The sequence below is a fragment of the Ochotona princeps genome, chromosome 9 (assembly GCF_030435755.1).
Source record: "Ochotona princeps isolate mOchPri1 chromosome 9, mOchPri1.hap1, whole genome shotgun sequence".
Taxonomy (NCBI): domain Eukaryota; kingdom Metazoa; phylum Chordata; class Mammalia; order Lagomorpha; family Ochotonidae; genus Ochotona; species Ochotona princeps.
In genome coordinates this window covers 71721944-71742460 of record NC_080840.1, presented here as the reverse complement: position 1 = coordinate 71742460, position 20517 = coordinate 71721944, and the positions used below count along the sequence as shown (strand labels likewise).

Sequence of the window (20517 nt, the reverse complement as noted above, 5' to 3'; positions counted from 1 at the left end):
ATATATCTCTGTCTTTCCAATGAAAATAAATGTATGTATTTTTAAAATATATACATCTATAATGGAAAAAAAACTGGAAAGCTCACATCAAGATAGTCATTTTATACTGATCTTATAGTGTTGTGGGTTTTGAGCATTTAAGAATCACAAATACTCTTTGTTCTTTTAGTACTGCCTTAATTAACTATTGGTACTATTGATTAGTCTGAATTACTAAGAATCAGAACCAAGATGAAGCTTCAGTACAACTAAAATTGGCTTATTAGATTTACATTCTAATAAGATGAATTATAAAATTGTAAAGATTAAGATGGAGAAGCAAAAGAACCTCCTTCCCTGCCCTGCAATAAACAGCCTGTAAGCAGTTAGCTCTACCAGATTGTCTTACAGAAGGAAGATGGAACCCTTAGTGGAAACCCTAGCTGTCTTCACATCCATGTCTCACACATGCAGCAACCCAGGCATTGTTTAGAATTTGCTGCTTCATTATTGTTTCAGACCATTATCAGATTTCCTAAGCTGCCTGTCCACTGGCTGCTTTCACCTCCTCTGGGACAGCTCATTTGGTTGGAGATCAGCTCCTGTTGACATCATGCCTCTTTTTTCTCCTGCATTTGTCTTGGGTTGGTGTGAAGATTTGATCTCACGATAGTACATGATTCTGGACATCACTCCCAAATCCAATCTTCAGAACATGGAATATTCTCTGTCTCTCTGAGATAGTTTGAACAAAGTCCTTAACCCACCAGTTTCTGCAGGCATCGCTTGACCCCGACTCTGGGATGGTATCCAAAGTAAGGGTTTCACCTGAGTAGTTGTTACCCTGCAGTTCTGACTTACAGCTAGTTTTGCTGCACATATTGGTCAGGAATAATGCGGAGACCCAAGCCCTCTGTGCCTTGCTGTTTCCTAATGTGCAGGTGATATAAGAAGTAAGGCCTACCCCTGAGCCCAGTTCTCCAAATGCACGGACCCACCTTTCTCTGGACTGAATGTCCACTGCAGTAGGGTATGTTTTTCTGCTCCCTCTATTGTGAACTACTACATCCTAGTCTTTTCCTCACTTGTATCTTGGTTTCTGAGGTTTTCTGTGTTGCTAGGAAAGCCCAGCACTTGCAATTCTGCCTTTTCATTTCCTCTCCATCTGGGGATTGTGCAATTTCAGGATTCTCCTGTTCTGCTAGTGGTGAGTAACATGTTGAGTAATTCCCATCTCAAGGAAGGGGGAAGTCTCTGCTACTGCAAACCAGAACACAGTGCTATGAAGATGGAAAAACAAGTGGAAGGGACAATTTAATGGGCAAAGTGGCAGGATCATGGTTTGACAAAGTGTTGGCCATCAGACTGGGTGAACTTCCAGCCCCTTTGAGTGCCACACCTCTAAGGTAAAGAGAGCATTAAGTCGGGTTGGACTCCAGGAAGCTCCATAGAGGCCAGCTGCAGCAGCTTTGGACCCCAAGATTTTTAACTGCAGTTTCTGCTGAGTACAGGTGCCCTGTTTGGGCAGGCAGATGATCAGCATTTTGCACATTTCCCCATTTGGCTGCCCATGAAGCCTCATTGAAAAGGCTCACGTGGGCTTGTCTGTGCCTTGTGCCCACTCCTTTACCTGCTGGCAAACCCAGGTTCCATGGAAACTTGATAACCACAGGTTCTGTGGGCAGCTGCCTTCATAATTACCCATAGGGGGCGCAGCACAAATCCTACCTTGCAAATGCCAGGATCTCATATGGGCACCAGTTTGTGTCTCAGGTGCTTCACTTCCCATTCATGCTTATAGTCTGGGAAAGCAATAAAAGATGGCCCAAAGCCTTGGGACCTTGCACCTGCATGGAAGACCCAGAGGAAGCGCCTGGCTCTTGGCTTTAGATCGACTTAACTCCAGCTGTTGCAGCCACTTCAGGAGTGTACCAGCAGATTGAGGCTCATTTTCTCTGTCTCTTTATAAATCTGATCTGTCTTTTCAATAAAAATAAATGTTTAAAAGATCACCCATATGACTTCTGAGTCTTGCCCACCGCCCAACCTTGCTTGAGCTTGATTCACCCAGGAATGCATCCTACGCTGTTTGTTATTTATGGCAGTGTTGGAAGCAGAGAACCTACCACGCAGTGCTGTGTGGTTGAGCAGGGCCAAGACCTGTTGTAAGAGCCTCATCTTGGGCCCTTCCTCAAGCATGGTGACTATAGCTTTAGGTGTCCACCTGAGGTCATCATCTTCCACTGGGGGTGTCTCTCCTCTCAGGCTTGGTCTTTTAAAAGTTTCTTTTTAGTACTGTTTACATAGTTGAGAGGGATGCAGTTCAACGTAGGTAGCTGATTAGGGTGGGGAGGGTCAGCTATGGAGGAGGGTGAGTGGGACGATTTTTTTTCTCCTGTATTTGCAGGGGAGAAGAGGGAGAGGGCTTCTCCTTACTGCCAAACTACATCAGCACTTGGGGGTGGGGGGATGGCTGTTTGATGACACTTTAGACCCTAATGTGGGGAAGAATGTTCTGAGGGTATTACTTGAGTGGTTTTCATAGTTCTGAGAAGCTCTCGGTTTTGTTGCCCTAGGGTTGAGAAAATCTTTCTGAGGTGCATTGGCTGACCAATTCCACCTCAGTGCATCCAGAGACCCAGGAACATGCTGCTAGTTTGGCCAGGAGAGTTGTCCAACCTGTTCTGTTTGCCACCGTCTGTTGAGGCAGGTGATGTCCCCCACTGGCCTAGAGCTGGCTATCATGTCCAGACAGCATCTGGATATGCTGTCCACTATATAGCCATCAGCAACTGGGGAGGTCCAGTTTCAATACATGCTCTCCAAGGTTGGACCACATAACCTGTGATCTTCCAGGGTGGCCAGGGATTTGAGTCCAACAGTCTAGTCAGGGAAGACCCTAAGAAGCCTCAACTGGGCTGATCTCAGACTTAACTTCTTTAAGAACTTTTTTGGAGGGCCCGGCGGCGTGGCCTAGTGGCTAAAGTCCTCGCCTTGCACGCTCCGGGATCCCATATGGGCGCCGGTTCTTATCCTGGCAGCTCCACTTCCCATCCAGCTCCCTGCTTGTGGCCTGGAAAAGCAGTCGAGGATGGCCCAAGGCTTTGGGTTCCTGCACCCGCTTGGGAGACCTGGAAGAGGTTCCAGGTTCCCGGCTTTGGATTGGCATGCACCGGCCAGTTGCAGCTCACTTGGGGAGTGAATCACCGGACAGAAGATCTTCCTCTTTGTCTCTCCTCTCTGTATATCTGACTTTGTAATAAAATAAATAAATCTTAAAAAAAAAAAAAAAGAACTTTTTTGGAAAGGCAGATCCACAGAGAAGAGACAGAAAGAGCCTCCATGTGTTGATTTCACTCCCCACATGGCTGCAATGGCTGGAGCTGAGCTGATCTGAAGCCAGGAGCCAGGATCTTATTCCAGGTCTCCTACTTGGGTGCTGGGTCCCAAATCTTTGGGTCCTCCTCGACTGCTTTCCAAGGCCACAAGCAGGAAGTTGGATGGGAAATGGAGCAGCTGGGACACAAACCAGCACCCATTTGAGGTCCTGGTGCTTGCAAGGGCGTATTAGCTAATTGAGCTATCCCATCAGGGTCAAGCTTGATTCTTCTGTGCACCAGTCCAGGGTCAGGTTCAATCTGTCACCTTCCCTAGCCAATGCACATACCTGTGCTTGAGCTGCCTGGTCAGTTGTACTTCAGCCCCATATCTCACACAAACTGACAGGAGCTATGGCCCAGCCTGCCCAGCACAGACCTGTTCGTCACACATGTTAGCAGATGCCATGGCCTAGTTGGAGCGATCCCCATAAATCTCCATTTGACCCACCCCAGCCCTGTTTTATGTGTGTTTCAGCCCCTGCCTCAGCCTAGCCCCTCCAGCTTTGGGTACACCATAGGTGCTGCGGCTTAGCTTGGTCAGACCCAGCCCACACACATGCCAATGGGTGCACTGCCTTGTCCAGCATGGTCCACCCACAGCCTTGGTTCTTGTGCTCAGCAGTGGGAGGTACAGTCTAGCAGGAGAGTGCCCTCAGTTCCCCTTCCAGGCATGCTTCCAGTTCTGGATCTTGTACCTGCTAGAGTCCAGCCTAACATCAGTTACACCCAAGCCTGGTGTTTACCAGCTGGTGCTGTGGTCTATCCTGGCTGGCTCACATCTATTCTGGTTCTTGGTGTGTGCCAGTGGGTGTGACAGCTTAGCCCAGCATGAGCCACAGCCAGTGTCAGCTGTGATTGCCCAGTTGAAGCAGTAGCCTAGCAAACGAATCCTTGAAATTCCCCAGGCCCACTCCTAGCTCTGGCTGTTGCTCATGCCAGTGTGTGCTGTAGATTGACCCAGCCTGACTCCCAATTAGACCCAGTTCACACATACCCACAGGTGTTGCAGCCCAGCCTGACCTGACCTGACCTGTCCCCAGCCCCGGCTGTTATACTCATTAGTGAGAGCTTAAAGCTAGCAGGGCAATTCCTCAAGTTCTCCTATCAAGCCCTGCTCTCAGCCCCAGATCTTGCATGAGCTGGTGGGTTCTGCACCCAGCCTGACATGACTGGCCCCCAGTCCTAGCTATAACTGACAGGTACTGTGGCCTAGCCCAACTGGTCCATTCCAAGTCCAGCTCTCATCAGTGGGTGTTACAGGCTTGGTCTTTGTTAAATGAGACCTCTTCACTTATTGTTGTGTGGGGAAGTACAGCAGAAGGCAGTGGCCTGTACTGACCTGAATGTATTTTTGGTAATAACACTTGGACAGGAAGTGGTTCAATGTTCTGCATGACTGACAGCTTACTGTGTGGCCTCAGGTAAGGAACTCAGTGTCACCAGGATGCTGTACTAGAGTGTGGGAGATCACGCCTAGCTCTCTCCCTGCTCCCTGGTGAGTGTGACTCACAGCCTACCTGCCCATGACCTGAAGCACAGCTTCCAGCCTGCATGCAGAAAATGACCTGTGACATTACTGAAGGGTCTAAACGGGTAGATGTGCCTTCTAGCCAATTAGTGTCATTGTTGGGTGGGAAGACTGTCGGGGACCACCCTTTTACCTAGTCTATATAAGTTTGTACTCTTCAATAAAGGACATCCCCCACCAGACTGTCCCCAGTGGTTCTTTTGGTTGAAGAACACCATTGCCTCACTCCTCAGTGTGCTTAAAAGAGATGCAATGGGTATGACAAAGGCCAGGCTAGGCCAAGGCACCAGCCAAGTCACATAAGATCTGCATCTGGAGCTGATTTAGGCTAGGCTAGCCTGTAGCACCCACCCAGGAGAGCCAGAATGAGTGTGGGCTGGTTGGGCTAAGCCATAGTACCCACCAGTGAGTGTCAGGACTAGGGACCTACCATGTCAGGGCCACAACACCTGCAACTACTTGTAAGATCCAACGCTAAGAGTGGACCTGGTGGGAGAATTTGGGAAACTCTCCTTCTAGGCACAGCTTCTGCTGGTGAAAAGAGCCAGGGCTTTGGGCAAGCTAGGCCAGGCTGGGTGGCAGCAACTCTTGGAATATGTGTGGGCCAGTTCTGGGAGTGGTCCAATCTGTACCACACTCTGGCAAGAGTGACAGCCAGGACAGGATAGAGGCCAGGCCAGGCTGGATCACAACACCCTCCAGTTCCCATGAGGGCTGGTCTGGGAACCAGGCTGCAGCACCTACTGGAAAATGCCAAGACAGAGGGTCAGACCATCTCAAACTATACCTCAACACCTGTTGGCACGTGCAGGACCCAGGCATGGGAGTGAGCCTGGTATGTGAACCTGGGGGACTCCTCTGCTGGGCTATTGCTTCCACTGGTGAGCCTGAGAGCTGGGACTCAGGAGTGGCTTGTCCAGGCAGGGCTGTAACACCCGTAAGCCAGAATTTGAGCTGGATGCGGGGCTGGTCAGGTTGGGCAAGGTTTCTGTATCTATTAGTGCAAGAGAGAGCCAGAATGGTCACAGGCCAGCTGGGCTGGGCCACAGCACCCCTTGGCAAGTGCCAGAACTGGCTGTGAGTCATGTCAGGCTTGACTGTAGTATCCTGGCATTTGCAAGATCTGGAACTGGAAGTGGACCTAGTAGGGGACTGATGGGCACTCCTCTGTTAGGCTACAGCTCCTGCTGGTAAGCATGAGAGCCAAGCTAGCTGTGGGCTGGGCCAGACAAAGCAACAGTACCTGTCAGCATATGTGTGTAGGTCTGAGGGTGGGTCAGGCTGAGCAAAGCCGCAACACTCATGTGTGTGAGAGCCAAATGAGATGTAGGATGGACTGAACTAGACTATCACACATGCCAGCATGCACAGGATCCAGGACTGGTGGTGGGTCTGGTGGGAATTATTGAGGATTGCCGTGACTATGCTGTAGTTCCCACTTGTGTGTGCAGAGGCTAGGTTTGTGGCAGGTTGTGTTGGGCTAAGTTGTAGCACCCATTGGCTCATGTGGAAGACAGGGTTGGTAGGAGGCAGCTGCATTCACCAATTTGTGTGTAGGCTGATGTAGGTGACAGACACAAGTCAGGCCTGGGGTCATCCCAGTGAGATTCCTTGGGAGGACTCCCAACTTGATCACTGGACTCAAACTCTGGTCACAGGGAAAATCACAGTGTATGTAATCCAACCTTGGAGTGATTGCTTTGGAACTAGACCTCCTCAGCTGTTGATGCCTACGCAGTGGACAGCATGCCCATTTGCACCTGAGGGAACATAATGACCAGCTCATCTAAGGCAGCAGAGAATGTGAAGTGCCTCTTCAGAAGATGGAAAGCAGAACATGTTGGACAATTCTCCTGGCCAAGCTTTGCAGCAATTTTCAGGGTCTGTGAAGGCACTGAGGTAGACATGGTCAGCTAATAGACCGTGGAAAAATCTCAACCCTGGTACAACAAAGCTGATGGTGTCTCAGAACTATCAAAACCATCAAACAACACCTTTGGCCACTCTTCCCCCACACTGGGATCTCCACAGCATCATCAAATGACTGGCCCATCCCTGGGAGGCTGATGCAGTTCGGTGGAAAGGAACAGTCACTTCCCTTTCCCTCCCAGCAGACCAAAAAAAAAAAAAAGAACTGAAACATTTGTCCCACCCATCCTCCTCCATACCTTGATCCTCCCCACCCTAATCAAAAGCCCACGTAGGTGTGCATCCTTCTCAACTATGTAAACAATAATTAAGATAAAATTTAAAATTAAAGAAAATTTTCTCCAATCTGTTCAAGTTTCTACCTTCTTTTAATTTTTTTTCTATGTTGTGCTCTGTTGTGCCATTTTTGAAATCTCCTTTCTTTACACCCAATAGCCAGAGCTGATCTGATCCAAAACAGAAGCTTCTTCTGGGTCTCCCACATGGATGCAGGGGCCAAAGGTCTTGGGCTCCCTCCTCTGCTTTCTGAGGCCATAAGCAGGGAACTGAATTGGAAGTGAGGCAGCTCAGGCATGCATCAGTGTCCATACAGGGTGCTGGTGCCACAAGGCGGAGGATGAGTCTGTGGCACTATTGTGCTGTCTGCAACCCTCTTCAAAAAAAAAAAAGCAGTCTATCTTTATCTATGTATGTATGTATGCATGTATGTATCTATCAATAATCTATTTGAAAGGCAGTTATGGGGATGGGGTGGTGGGAGGGGGGGAGAGAGAGAGAGAGAGAGATCTTCTATGCACTGGTTTGCTTCCCAAATGGCTGCAATGGCCCAGAGCTGGGTAGTCTGAAGCCAGGAGCTTCTTTTGGGTCTCCAACATGGGTGCAGGGGCTCAAGGACTTGGTCCATCTTCCACTGCTTTCCCAGGCACATTAGAGAGGAGTTGATCTCCAGAGCTGGAGTTGGTCTCCAGAAGCTTACCCATAACCCACGATAACCTCAAGCTGTGAAAGATGAGAAGGCATATGGCAGCAGGGCATGACAAGGTCTGTGGGTCCTGGAACTTTCCCACATCTGGCAAAGCAACACCACAGGTCAGTTCAGTGGTCATGAGCTCAAGTAGAATGGCCAGATAGTTAATCTGTCAGATTACACCAAGGAACAGATCCTTGACTGTGGTCCACTATGGCACCTTCCCTAAAGTTTCTGCTTCTGGGGCTGCAGATGCAGGTGCAGGTGAACGTGAGATTGATTCACAACTGATGGTGGTGCAGGCAGAGTTCTGGGACCACTGCAAGAGGGTCAAGGTCACAGCAGCATGGTGCCTTGGGATGGTCATACAGGATGGATGAAGGGGCATGACCATAAAGCACACAGAATGGCTAGGGCCCTAGTAGCTTCTCTGGAATAAATGTTCATGTCACTCCAAGTTCATGTGCTGAAATCCTAACTGTGATGTGATGGTAGCTGGAGGTGGGACCTTTGGGAAGGGTCTATGGCCTGAGGGTGGAGTCCTTAGGATGCGGATGCCCTGATGGAGGAGATCCCAGAGGTGTCCTTGACCCTACAGTCAGACCTGGACATCGCAAGGTGCCACCTGTTTCAGCCTGGGACAGCCCTGGCCTATGTGGTCCATCTGGGGGTGAACCAGCAGCTGGAAAATCTTTCTCTCTCTGTTTCTGCTTTTCAAATCAATAAAATAAATTATAAAAACAAAAAAAACCCCCAAACTTCCAAATTCTGTCCTCTCACTAACTTGCCTCTCCTCACCCTTGTGGAGCTTTTCCAATCCCTCTTCCTGCTCAGCCTTTTCCCATCAGAGCTTCGTCTCCTCCTCATTGTTCCCTTTTGATTCCTTTCCCATTTTCTGCATGGGTTGAAGATCTTCTGACACCCAGGGCCACTGCTCAGAATATCGGGGTTCTGTTCTGTCTGTCCACACTGGAGCCGTCTTTGCCTATCAATGCCAGTGAAATAGAAACTATTTGTGCTTTGGGATTTGACCCTACTTAGAAATAAAGGTATCATTCTAGCACACAACTGGTTCCCCACATGGCAACTGTGTATCCTGTGTACTTCCTTCTATCTTAAAAGGAATTCTGGGGGCATTACAGTTGCATATCGGGCTAATCCTTCATCTGAGGCACTGGCATCTCATATGGGCACTAGTTTGAGTCCCAACTGCTCCACTTCTGATCCAGCTCCCTCTCTGAGCAAGCAGCAGAGGATGGCCTAAGTGCTTGGGCCCCTACACCCATGTGGAAGATCTGGAGGAAGCTCCTGGCTCCTTTTCTTTCTTTTTTTAAAAGATGCATTTATTTTTATTCGAAAGTCAGATATACAGAGAGGAGGAGAAACAGAGAGCAAGATCTTCCATCTGAGGATTCACTCCCCAAGTGGCCACAACAGCCAGAGCTGAGCCAATCCAAAGCCAAGAACCTGGAGCTTCTTTCAGGTCTCCCATTTGGGTGCAGGGTCCCAGGGCTTTGAGCCATCCTTGACTGATTTCTCAGGCACAGGCAGGGAACTGGATGGGAAGTGGGGCCACCACGACATGAACTGGCACCCATATGGGATTCCAGAGTGTGCAAGGGGAGGACTTCAGCTGCTAGACTATAGCACTGGACCCATGAAGCTTCGGGTTCCTATATTCATATTGGCTCAGCTCCAGCAATTGTGGCCATTTGGAGAGTAAACCAGTGGATAAAAGATCTTCTCTTTGTCTCTCCTTCTCTGTAAATCAGCCTTTCAAATAAAAATACATCTACAAAGGAAAAAAAGGAGTCCTACCAACCAATAAGTATATAATGAAATAAGAGAAACCGTAAGTCTGACTTTTGAGGGGGAGAGTTACGTTTATTAATAAAATGTCATCAAGCAAATGGAGGCACAAAGCATGTTAATGTTTCAGTGGGGAATCTTCCAAGAGAAAAAATGAATAGCAGTTGTGACACGAGCTATACAAAAACTCACAGTTGTGGAAAGGCATAAAAACATAACTGTTATAAAACATCCTCCTGTACCAGTCTCAGCACATCAGCTACACTGAAAACATTACAGACGGGCTGAGGTCCAGAGATGAGCTTGCCCTGCTTTAGAGAGGAAAACCATCACTGTTGTTACTGTGGGCTACGCCTCCGCTCCCAAGCTCCGCTTCCGCTGGCACGGAAATCACCCAATGAGGGCAGGTGAGAAAGTCTTCAGGTACAGGTAAGCTCTTACTCAGCAGAAGACAAACCCATGCTGGCAAAATGTCTAACAGACTGCACAAATGTGAGGGGGGAAAAAACCATCAAAATGCCATTTAGATGTTCAAGTAGGTGGATCAGGTGTCAGATAACTCAATGCTACACATGGAAAACTCACAGGCAAACATTTAAGGAGCTGGCAACTCCATTGAACACTCCAAAAAAGAGGATGAAGGGAGACATTTTGCACATATGTACTGACTGCATCCATGCAAGGGAAAGTTCACAGCAGGAGGACCGGGAGAGCAAGGTGGCTGGGTTGCAGGAGAGCCTGCATTTCAGGGTCGCAGCTGGGTGACCTGGGAGGCAAATGTCCATGGCAGCACCAACAGGCAGAAGCTTGATGTTACAAGGAGGCCCCCCTGAGCACGCCCACTGTAGACAAGTTTGGGAAACACCATGCTTTGCAAGCACAAGATGAATTCACTAATCCGCAAGCAGAAAAACCCCAGGAGACAAGAGTAACAAGGTGAGTCTGTCCCCAGTGGTAGTGCTCCCAGGAGATGCCTTTCAAGTCACACTAAGTCCAGCATGGTAGAGGAGAGTTTTGTGTTAGCCCTTGTGTGGTTGGCCTTCAAAATAAGCTTAGAATGTGAACCCTGCAGGAAATTCCTCCAACAAGCAAGAAGTCAGTTGGACATGTACAAAGTCTGACTCCCAGAAAAACAAAGTCCTGTACCTGAGACCTGGCTTTTGCAGAATGAAGATGATATGAAAGTGAACAAGGCTGTACTTCTGCTCATTTCACCCAAGGGCCTTCCTAGCAAATAAGTTTTGCTTCCATGCTAAATTCCCTGTTAGGGTCCGTCCTCACTACAGACACAATCCTGTGCCAATTGCTCTCAGCGGGAAGTTTTGACTCAACCCGTGGCACCAATTTCATGCTGGAGTCTACTGGCTCTCCTATACTGCCCTGTCCCCAGGTTACTTACTGACTGGTCAAGGGCTGGGAATCTCACCGAATGGCCAGAGAATCTTTGTCACCTTTGACCCTCACATCAGAGACTAGAGTGGGGAGTTCTCTTGGCTCACTGAAAGTAGGAAGGTCTAGCCTACAGAGAGGAAGTGGCAGGTTGAACTGTGCAGAAATGTAGAGGATTATCATGGGATATGGTTCGGATCTTGTACAAGACTGGCCCCATCCACACTGGGTGCAGGCTTCAGGGACTTCCTTCTCTGATGACAATGAATAAGAGTTCTCGTCGGCTTCCAGCAGGAAGCAAGCACAAGAGAAGACAGGGAGCAGCTGGTCTCCCAGTTCCAGCATGCCTTGCTACTTAGGCTCCTGTGTGTCCTCTCCCTTGAGTGGAGCTGCTGCCACTGTGGAGGTAGTCTTGAGGCTCCGCTTCCGCTTGGCCACGTTCTGCTCGGGGTGGAACAGGATGATGTAGGTTTTGGGCACGTAGAGCATGCCAAGGGACACCGATGCACTGAGGCTCAAGGACACGGTCAGTGTGGCTGTCTGGATGTAGATCTAAGCCATGGAGGAAGGCATGAGTGGGGACTCAGCCCTGTCCCCTCCCACGCCTGCACACTCACAGCCACTTAGACAGGAGAGATCTACTGTAGTCGAGTGAGAGGGTAGAGGACAAAGCATTTGCAATGTTCCAGTGTGTGAGAAAGTTGGCAGCCACTTTGTGACTCTGGTGTAGGTAGAAGGGAAGGGAGTGGCAAGTGACCAGTGTTAGTAACAGACAGTGATGCCCAAGGAACAAGTTTCTATGTCTAAAAGGGCCAGAACGTGTGAACCAGGGAATGAACATGTTCTCAAAGGCAACAAAGAAAAAATGAACAGTGACTGCATGAAGGGGTCAATGGACAAGGTAGTGAATGACACAGGTGGGTAAGCATCTGTTTTCCTGCACACATCAACGTGTCAAGCTGAAGGTCAAGCAGATATGGACAAATGACAGACTGAACCATCACAAGCAAGCCAAGCATCAATGAATGGATTTAGACATTTAAAGACAAAAAATGCCAAGAAGAGTTGAGATTATGGAGTGCATGAAGAGATGGATGAATGGGCCAGGGAAAACATGAGTGACTTTGAGAACAGCAGGTAATGTAGAAGCCCTGAGTCATCCCTCCAACCAAGCAATCATTCCATTAATGAAGCATCCACAGCCTGTGTGGCTCTGGGAACTGTAGAGCCCTTGCCTGGACAGACCAGACAGCATAGCCTCTAGTGGGGTCCCAGGTACCTTTTCAGCAGACTGGGCAGTGCCGAAGAAGATGGGCACGAAGGCCAGCCAGACGATGCAGGTGGTGTACATGGTGAAGCCAATAGGCTTGGCCTCATTGAAGGTCTCAGGGACGCCACGGGCCTTGATGGCGTACACGGTGCATGTGACCATGAGCAGGAGGCTGTAGCCCAGGCAACCGATGAGGGACAGATCCGACATGTCGCACTTGAGCACCCCTCTGGCCTGCTCTGGATCCACCGTGCGCTGCTCTTCATAGTCGATGATGCTGTGTGGGGGCAGGGCCCCCAGCCACGCTATCACTCCCACCACCTGCAAGAGCAGGAGCTGTGTCAGGGAGACACATACCATCCCCTCCAGGGTCAATCCTGTCCTAACCCTGACCTAGCTCTCTGGCAAGTTAGGGTCCCCTTACATGGCAATAAATATGTGGTGTGTGCAGAGCCGCTTAGTGGGGAGGACTAGTCTGCAGCAGAGCCAGGGGAATAGTTGGAGTCCCCCTTTCCACCTGGTCCCATCAGCTTGCCTGGGGCTGCCAAAGTCGCAGCAGGCCCCCTCCCAACCACCCATCCCACACCTCTCAGGAGCTCCCTAGACTGCTGTGATGTCACTGCCTTGGAAAACAGTAGGAAGCAAGTCTGCTAAGTGAAGTTGTGGCCATGTGCTGGAACCAGACACGCCACTCCACAGAAGTCCCACTCCTCTTGCTCCCTACACCGAGGGAACTGGGCAATGCTGATCTCCTTAGGGAAACTGGCTCTTTGCTTCTGGAAAGTCCGTGGGATGTGTCTCTCCTGTTTCCTTATTGGGCCAAAGTATGAAAGCATAAGTTCACTCTGTGAGAATAACCGCACTGCAGTGCAGTCACACAGCCTCATGGAGTTCACGGTCACCTGCGTCTCTGATGTGGTTCCTGCGACGACTGGCCTCCCCTCTGCCTTTCTCTCATTGCATAAGAGCAGCCTACACCTCCCTCAGATCCTGTGACTTTTACTGTTTCGTTTTGATTGACAGGGGGTCCACAACCAAGAAGAGGGGACTCCATGAATATGGCTTTTCAAATACGGGGGCTAAGGACAGTCCATTTGGCCAGCCCCTCCGCACCTGCAGGGAGGTGAGGCTGAAGGTGATGACAAGCTGCGAGGTGGGGCTAATGAAGGGCGGGGGTGTGACGGAGCGCTTGCCCTGCTCGAAGATGCGGTAGATGCGGTTGGTCTTGGTGAGCAGGGCTGAGTAGCTGAGCGTGGTACCCAGGCCCAGGAATAGGCGGCGAGCAGCACACACGGCTGCCCCGGGCTCAGCCACCATAAGGAAGGTGACAGCGTAGATGAGGAAGATGCCAGTGAGGAGCACGTAGCTCAGCTCACGGCCAGAGGCGCGCACAATGGGTGTGTCGTTGTGGCGAACGAAGGTGCCCACCACCGTGGTGGTGGCCACGATGCCCAGCACAGCCAGGAGGAGGGGTGGGGCCGCCCAGGGGGAGGACCAGGTGAGGCGGACCACAGGCGTGGGCCGGCAGCCCGTGTGGTTGGGCGTGGGCCTCATGTGACCCGGGCAGGCCTCGCAAGTGAACTCATCCACCTGAAAGCGGTAGCCGTCGCAGGCCTCACAGTGCCAGCAGCAGGGCACGCCCTTCACCATCTTCTTCCGCTCTCCAGCCCCACAGGGGAGGCTGCACTGAGACGGGGGCACCTCATGCGGGTCGCCTGACCACTGGAGGGCTTCTACCTGCCATGGGTGAAACACAGGCAGGGTGAGCCCCCCAGGAATGAGGAGCCCATCTCCTGGTCACCCAAAATTTGGTTATGCGGACCACTCACATCCAGTCTGAGGGCCTCTGCCCATTGGCCCACAGCCTGGTACCCGCCGCTGCTGGCGCTGCCATTGGCTGCCTGGTACTGGAAGATGTCATAGCGGCCTGGTGCATCTCCGTTCTCGTTGAACATCACAGGGGTTCCCGCACTGCCTGAAGGGAGAGTCTATTACCTCCAGCTGGTTGTCATCTCCCCTCCCCTCCCACATCCACCCAGGTCAAGACTAGTCTCCTGGAGGGACCTTAAGGACCAGCCAGGCTATAGGGAGAACTTAACATGAAAGGAGCCTCATCTTCTCTTGCCATCAGGAAGACAAAAATCAAAGCCACGGCAAGGTGCCACATTCATCCGCTAAGAAGACACAACAGGGAACTGGTGTTTAGCCAATGACTGGATAGCATGTTGTGCACTAGGGTGCTTGGGTTCAATTTCTGGCTTCAGCTCCTGACATTCAGTTCCTGCCAAAGCAGACCCTAGGAGGCAGCAAGTGATGGCTCAAGAAATCGGGTGCCTGTCTCCAGGTGGGAGATCTGGACTGAATTCCCAGCTCCCAGCCTCAGTTAGGGTCCAGCCCCAGAGGTTGTAGGCATTTGGGGGTAGTGAAGTGGTAGTTGTGAATGCACACTCTTCAATAAAAATGTAATAGACAACATTTTAAAAAATGTAGAAAGAGACCAGTGTTAACAAGGATGTGGAAAAACTGGAACCCTTGTACAGATGTTCCTTGAAAAATTAAACACAGAATCACCACACCATCTGGCACCCCCAAAAGAACGGCAAGCAGGGTCTAGGAGCAGTATGTGCACCCGCAAGCTCAAAGCAACATTCATCACCACAGCCAACAGGTGGAAGCACACCATGTGTGTCCTGGCAGATAAACAGATGACAAAAAGTGGGCTGTGAACAATGGAGCATAGTCTTCCTTGAAAAAGGGAAGCGCATCTGACACCTGCTGCACCGTGGATAGACCTCGAGGATACTCTGTGGGTGAAACAGTGAGTCACAGCAAACCTGGTACATAACAATGTTGCTCGGGGAGATACCCATAGCAGTGAAGCCCAGAGAGACACAAGCAGCGTGGTGACCCATGAGGGCAGGCATGGCCCGGGAGAGGGCAGAATGATGACAAGAGTTCCACTTAACAAAATGAAAGGAGCTGGGGCTGGGTGGGGGTAATAGGTGCACAATGGTGGAGCAAACTCCATGCCATGGGATTGCACACTGTGCAGCCATCCTGCAGCACACTTAGCGGGTAGCATCAGGATGTAGCTCCTGCTGCCTGGAAAAAAGAAAGCTTGAGTTTTGCTTCATACAGGGTTTGATGACATTGTGAAACTGGTACTCATTTGAGCGATCTGACACATCTCTGGGGCCTGGCACTGTTGGCTAATCCTCCCCTTGAAGCACCAGGAACCCATATGGGTGCCAATTCATGTCCTGGCCATTCCATTTCCCATCCAGCTCCTTGCTTGTGGCCTGGGAAAGTAGTAGTGGATGGCTCAAAGTCTTGGGAGCCTGCACCCACCGTGAGAGACCCAGAAAAAAACTCCTGGCTTCAAATTGGCTCAGCTCTGGCCATTGTGGCCATTTGGGGAGTGGGCCAGTGGATGGAAGATCTTTCTCACTGTCTCTCATTCTCTGTTTATCTGATCTGCCTTTCCGATAAAATTTAAAAAGTCTTAAAAAAAGGAAGAAAAGACTATTTGGTCTGCCAGCTTGCTGAGCTGGTCTGATTTAGCCACAAGTGCAGCAGAGAAAGGGGAGAGGAAGCATCCAGTGGAAGAGCCCAAGCCATCTCTCTCTAAGCACTCCACATGGCTGAGTCTATCTGGGTCCTTTCAGAAGCTGTGGTCTCCAGGTCACATGCCTGTGTCCTTGTGTAGATGGAAGTGTGCCCAAGTGTGCTTATAGGCTCTAGCTATGCCCCTAAGCTTGGTGTGGTGGAGAGGGATGCTGAATGTGAGCTGCCAAAGAAACAGAGAAACTTCCGGATGCTGGAATTTAGTAAGGACAAAAAGTACTGAAGCCCAGGCAAGGAAGGGACATTCAAAAGTGGTGACCACAGCTTGGCTCAAGTGTCCTGCCACTGGCCCCAGACACACAAGTCCATTACCATGTTTATACTTCTTTCTCCTGCCCTAAAGAGAAACCCATTCCAATGGGAGCCCTGGCACCCACTCACCATTGAAGCGCACAGCTCGAATGTACTGGAGCAGAGTCCGCCCGTCTGTGGGTTCCATAGCCGGGCAGAGGCCTGTTTGCCCGGGGCAGAGGGCCTGGTGCATGCTGTGGAGGGCGTGGGCAATGGCGTACACAGCGTCGATCACAAACTGCACCTTTCCCTCCTGCTCATAGGCAGAGTCCTGGCCGATGCGTTCCTCACCTGTCCTTGGGGATGTCTGCAGGTAGTGTGCCCGGCACCCACGCACCTCCTCCCACACCGGCCCCTCACCTCCCCGGGCAGTCCTCACCTGTGCATTTGCGGATGGCTTCCTCATTCTGGCTGCCAGAGCTGGTCAGCTTGCAGTTAAAATTCTCTTCCCAGAATTCTGCAAACCAGATGTTCCTGCGATTGTTCTCCAGGGAGCGAGTCATGAAGTACTGGTCAAAGCCTATGAGGGGTGGGTGGGGAGGAGGAGGGAGGTGGCCACATCAGAGTTGGCTGGGGTGCTGCGGGTAGCCATGGGACCAAGTTCTGACCAGGGCTGGAGTAGGTGAGTTGGGGGTCGGGGAGAGAATCCAAGGCCCACAGTGGACAACGTGTCCTGTTATGATTCAGAGCCTCCCTCATTGGAAAGGCTTCTGTCCTCCCCTGCTTTCCTTCTCAGTCTGGGCGCTGCTGGGAAGAGGTAATAGGAAGAGCTTCAGCAGCTGACTTGCCAGTGAACATGAGACCACAAGTACAAAGACACAAAGTGACCACATAGGAGGTATGCAGACCACCCAAGCTCACTGCACTGCCTCTGAAGTCACCTCATTTCAGACTCGCTGCCATTCTCAATCTAGTTTATCATTTGGAACTAAAAGCATCCCCGCTGAAAACAGTGGTATGAGAGTGTGCACTCCCAAAAGCTTGGGGGCCTATGGGCCTGGGCTCGGTAACACAGCTTTGCCTTGGGCTGAGTCTTTGGAAAAATGAGCGATCCCAGTTTGAGGTGAGGCCCCATCCCTGTGACCAACAGATAGATGCTCCTTGCCATGCCCTTGGCCTCTCCCTCCGAGCCTCACCCTTCAAACAGACGTTCTGTAGAACCAGAAATACCCACACCACCCTAGAAGCCATACACACTAGCAACTCCCTCCTGCATAGTGAGTGATGCGTTTGACACTGCAGGGGAGGGTAGACAGAACCCTCAGAACTGTGGAATCCGGAGCTCCCACAGGGGACCTGGGTCGTGGTGTGCTCACAGGGTGAGCAGCCCTGAAGAGGATCCTGGGGAGGAGCACAGGGTCGGGGGGTGGGGGGCTGCACTGCTCCAGGCCTCACCATCAATGGAAGCCCTCTTGGGAAGAATGGTGATGGCCCCCACAGCCTCTTCCTCCAAGCTCAGGATCGGGGAGGTCTTGGATCCCCAGCTGTCTGAACCCACCCATAGGAAGTGGCCAGTTAGGTTGGCCTGGCGCGTGGCCTCCAGGACTCGCCTAGAAGAAATAGAGGATGGGTGAGTAAGAACCTGGGGGTTCTTCTCTTGCCTGGCCCAGGACCCTCACCTGTACAATCCCTCTACCCAAGAGGAACTGGGAACCCTCCAACCCCAGCCTTGCCCCCATGATCTGCCCACTGGCCCTCCGTGTTTACTGCGGCTGTTTGTTCAGCTGTTTGTGTGCTGGAGGCTTGGTCCTCTATGTGAGAGGCAGGTGGGTCCAGTGGGGGCAGCTAGATTAAATCTCATTTCTTTACAAATTACTCAGCTTTGTGTAACTTTTTACAGAAACAGGAAATGGGGGTGCCATATGAGAAATTCAAGGCCAGCGAGAAGCCTCCATTCTCCATCTGCCTCCACCAATGCCACCGGCAGCCTCGTGTGTGTGTGTGTGTGTGTGTGTGTGTGTGGGTGGGTGATAAACCTCCTGCTTGTTCTAGGTCTGTGAGTTCTCAGGCCTGAGTACTGGCCTCAAGCCCCTTAACCATCCCAAGGTTCTTTTCCACAGCCCCATCTCTACACCTGGATCTGTCCACAGGTCTCTCCCTGACTGCAAACAACAGAAACAGACACTGATTCCTGTATTTACAGGCCAATGTGGGGGCGTCTTCACCAAGACCAGCTGGCATTCATTCCTGAGAACCCTGGATTCAGATCACAGCAAATGAAGTGGGATGGGGGGTGGGAAGAGTAAAGGGATGAGGAGGGAAGGTGAGTGTGGCGGAAGAGACGGAAGGGACGGCCTCAAGGAGAGCCTGGGGCAAACTGCCCCTCTCCCCCCTCCCACCTGATGTCGTCCTCGCTGGCGAAGATGATGATGCCCCGTGCATTGGGGGTCTCCATGAGCCTCTTGATCACCTTGTTGAATTCGCCCGGCTTTGGTTCCCTGGGAATCTTGATGGATTGGGCAATACAGACCCCACCTGGGCATTGGGAATACCAAAGTCAGTGCCCCTGTCACCAGCCCGCCCAGCCGCCCAGACTTGTGACTGTGTTCTTGGGCATGAGATACCTCTGCTGGGGGGAGGGGGTCTGGCTGAGGGGCTCACAGGGTGACATTGGCCTGCTAGGCCACCAGACAAGAGCAGGGCCTGCACAGGGCAGGGGGAATCTGCCTACCTATGGTTCCTTCACCACGTGGCTGAGGCCCCCAGCGGACTCAGTGCCCTCATCTCTCGGCTCCACCCTACCCCATCCACTGCTGGCTTACACTTTTGTAGGCTCCCTGGACCCAGACCACAACCCCCCAGCTCACCAGCCTCGCGGGAGATCTGCACGAAGGCCTCCACCCCACTCTCGCCATAGTTGCCCTCGGAAGCCAGTGTGGACACGTAGTTCCAGCCCAAGGCCCGCACAATGTCCACCATGGCCTGGGCCTGGTAGGAATCTGGGGGTACCACTCTGGAGAAGAAGTCATAGCGTGTGGCATCGCTGAGCTCCGGCGCTGTGGACGCATAGCTGATCTGAGGAATCTGCAGATGGGAAGGACGTCCCAGCTGTGGATGCAGGCTGGGGGACCCAAGGGAGGGACAGCCATGGGGACTCAGGCATAAAGGTGTGGGTGGGCTCTGGGGGCCAACGGAGGGTTTGAAGGTGAGGCAGCAGGAGTAGCCTCTCAATCTAAGTTTTTGCTTGTTTTTTAATATTTATTTATTTTTATTGGAAAGGCATATTTACAGAGGGAGAGAGCCAGAGAGGTCTTCCTTCTGTTGGCTCACTCCCCAAAGAGCTGCAATGGCCAAAGCGTGGGCAGTATGAAGTCAGGAACCAGGAGCCTCCTCTACGTCTCCCACATGGGCACAGGAGCCCAACGTCTTGGACATCGGCCACCCGAAGCTGTGGACAGGAACTACCGTTGGGCACCCTGTCCCGTCCCACAAGCCCTCACCGCGAACAGGCGCAGCACGTTCGCCACCATGATGGAGACTGAGCTGGCCGAGGCGCCCACCACCGCCACCACGCGCTCAGGGGGCGCGGTGCGCAGCGGAGGGACGCCTCCAGGACAGCGCACGGCCGCCTCGTCTCCGTCGCCTCGGCCGCGGATCAGCGCTTGCACGAAGCTCAGCGCTTGCTCCAGCGCGTACGTGTCCCGCGAGCAGGTGTCCAGCAGCCGCGCGCCCAGGCGCACGCCAGGCAGCAGCTCCGGGTCGGCGTTCACGCGGTCCAACGCGTACAACATGGCCTCGAGCCGGTGCACACCTTGCTCTTTCTTCAGCTGTCCGCACGCACGGCCGGCCGCGCCGCGCGCGTGCACTGGGAACAGACCGCCCAGCGTGAGGCCGCCCGCCAGACGCACCGAGCCCGCAGCACGCACCGGTGCCGCCTGCGCCAGCCACACCAGCAGCACTAGCAATAGCCGCGCCATGGGCTCACCGCCTGTTGGAAGGAAGACAGGGCCCCGCGTTCTCACCAGGATGGCTGGCTGGGAGTACGGAGGGTGGGCTCACTCTAGATGTTGCGCGGAGCAAATTAGCCGAAGAGGGTGGGGCGAGAATGCATCCTCCACTAAGCACACACCCCCCAACTTGTTTTCACAGCCTTTGAAACCGACCACTTGGGTTCCCCTGCCCGGTCACTGCCTCCACCCGCCAGCCCTATCCCTGCCGGCAAGCCCCGGAACCCTCTTCCTTTGAGCTCTCCCCAATGCCCACTTAGATTCCCTGCTTAAGCCACACTCACCACAGCAGCCGCTGTCTGTTCTGGACAACGCAGTGACAGATGCTAAGGACCCGGAGCTAGAGAGGATTTGAGGATTCTGGGGAGGGACTGGCAGCTCAGCCCAGGGGACACCCCTCCTGT

At 52.1% G+C, this 20517-nt stretch overlaps 1 protein-coding gene across 1 annotated transcript; it reads right to left on the bottom strand.

Annotated features, from left to right (window-relative positions):
- Positions 1-11250: 11250 nt before the first annotated feature.
- Positions 11251-20083, bottom strand: GRM6 (glutamate metabotropic receptor 6). The gene is made up of 10 exons (XM_004598106.2): positions 19607-20083; positions 18974-19190; positions 18506-18641; positions 17562-17716; positions 16546-16686; positions 16257-16457; positions 14081-14226; positions 13365-13988; positions 12261-12572; positions 11251-11533 (listed from the first exon to the last, which is right to left on the bottom strand). Exons 1-10 carry the CDS (start codon positions 20081-20083, stop codon positions 11333-11335), a joined length of 2610 nt encoding a protein of 869 aa, XP_004598163.2. The 3' UTR covers positions 11251-11332.
- Positions 20084-20517: the final 434 nt, after the last annotated feature.

What these genes read in the sequence shown, in the direction of transcription:
- GRM6 (XM_004598106.2), bottom strand. Translation starts at nt 20,083, where the DNA reads ATGGCGCGGCTATTGCTAGTGCTGCTGGTGTGGCTGGCGCAGGCGGCA. An exon ending in GCAGATCTCCCGCGAGGCTG is followed by an intron (nt 18,642 to 18,973) that starts GTGAGCTGGGGG and finishes CCCAATGCCCAG; the next exon opens with GTGGGGTCTGTATTGCCCAA. An exon ending in CAAGAGGGCTTCCATTGATG is followed by an intron (nt 16,687 to 17,561) that starts GTGAGGCCTGGA and finishes CACCCCTCATAG; the next exon opens with GCTTTGACCAGTACTTCATG.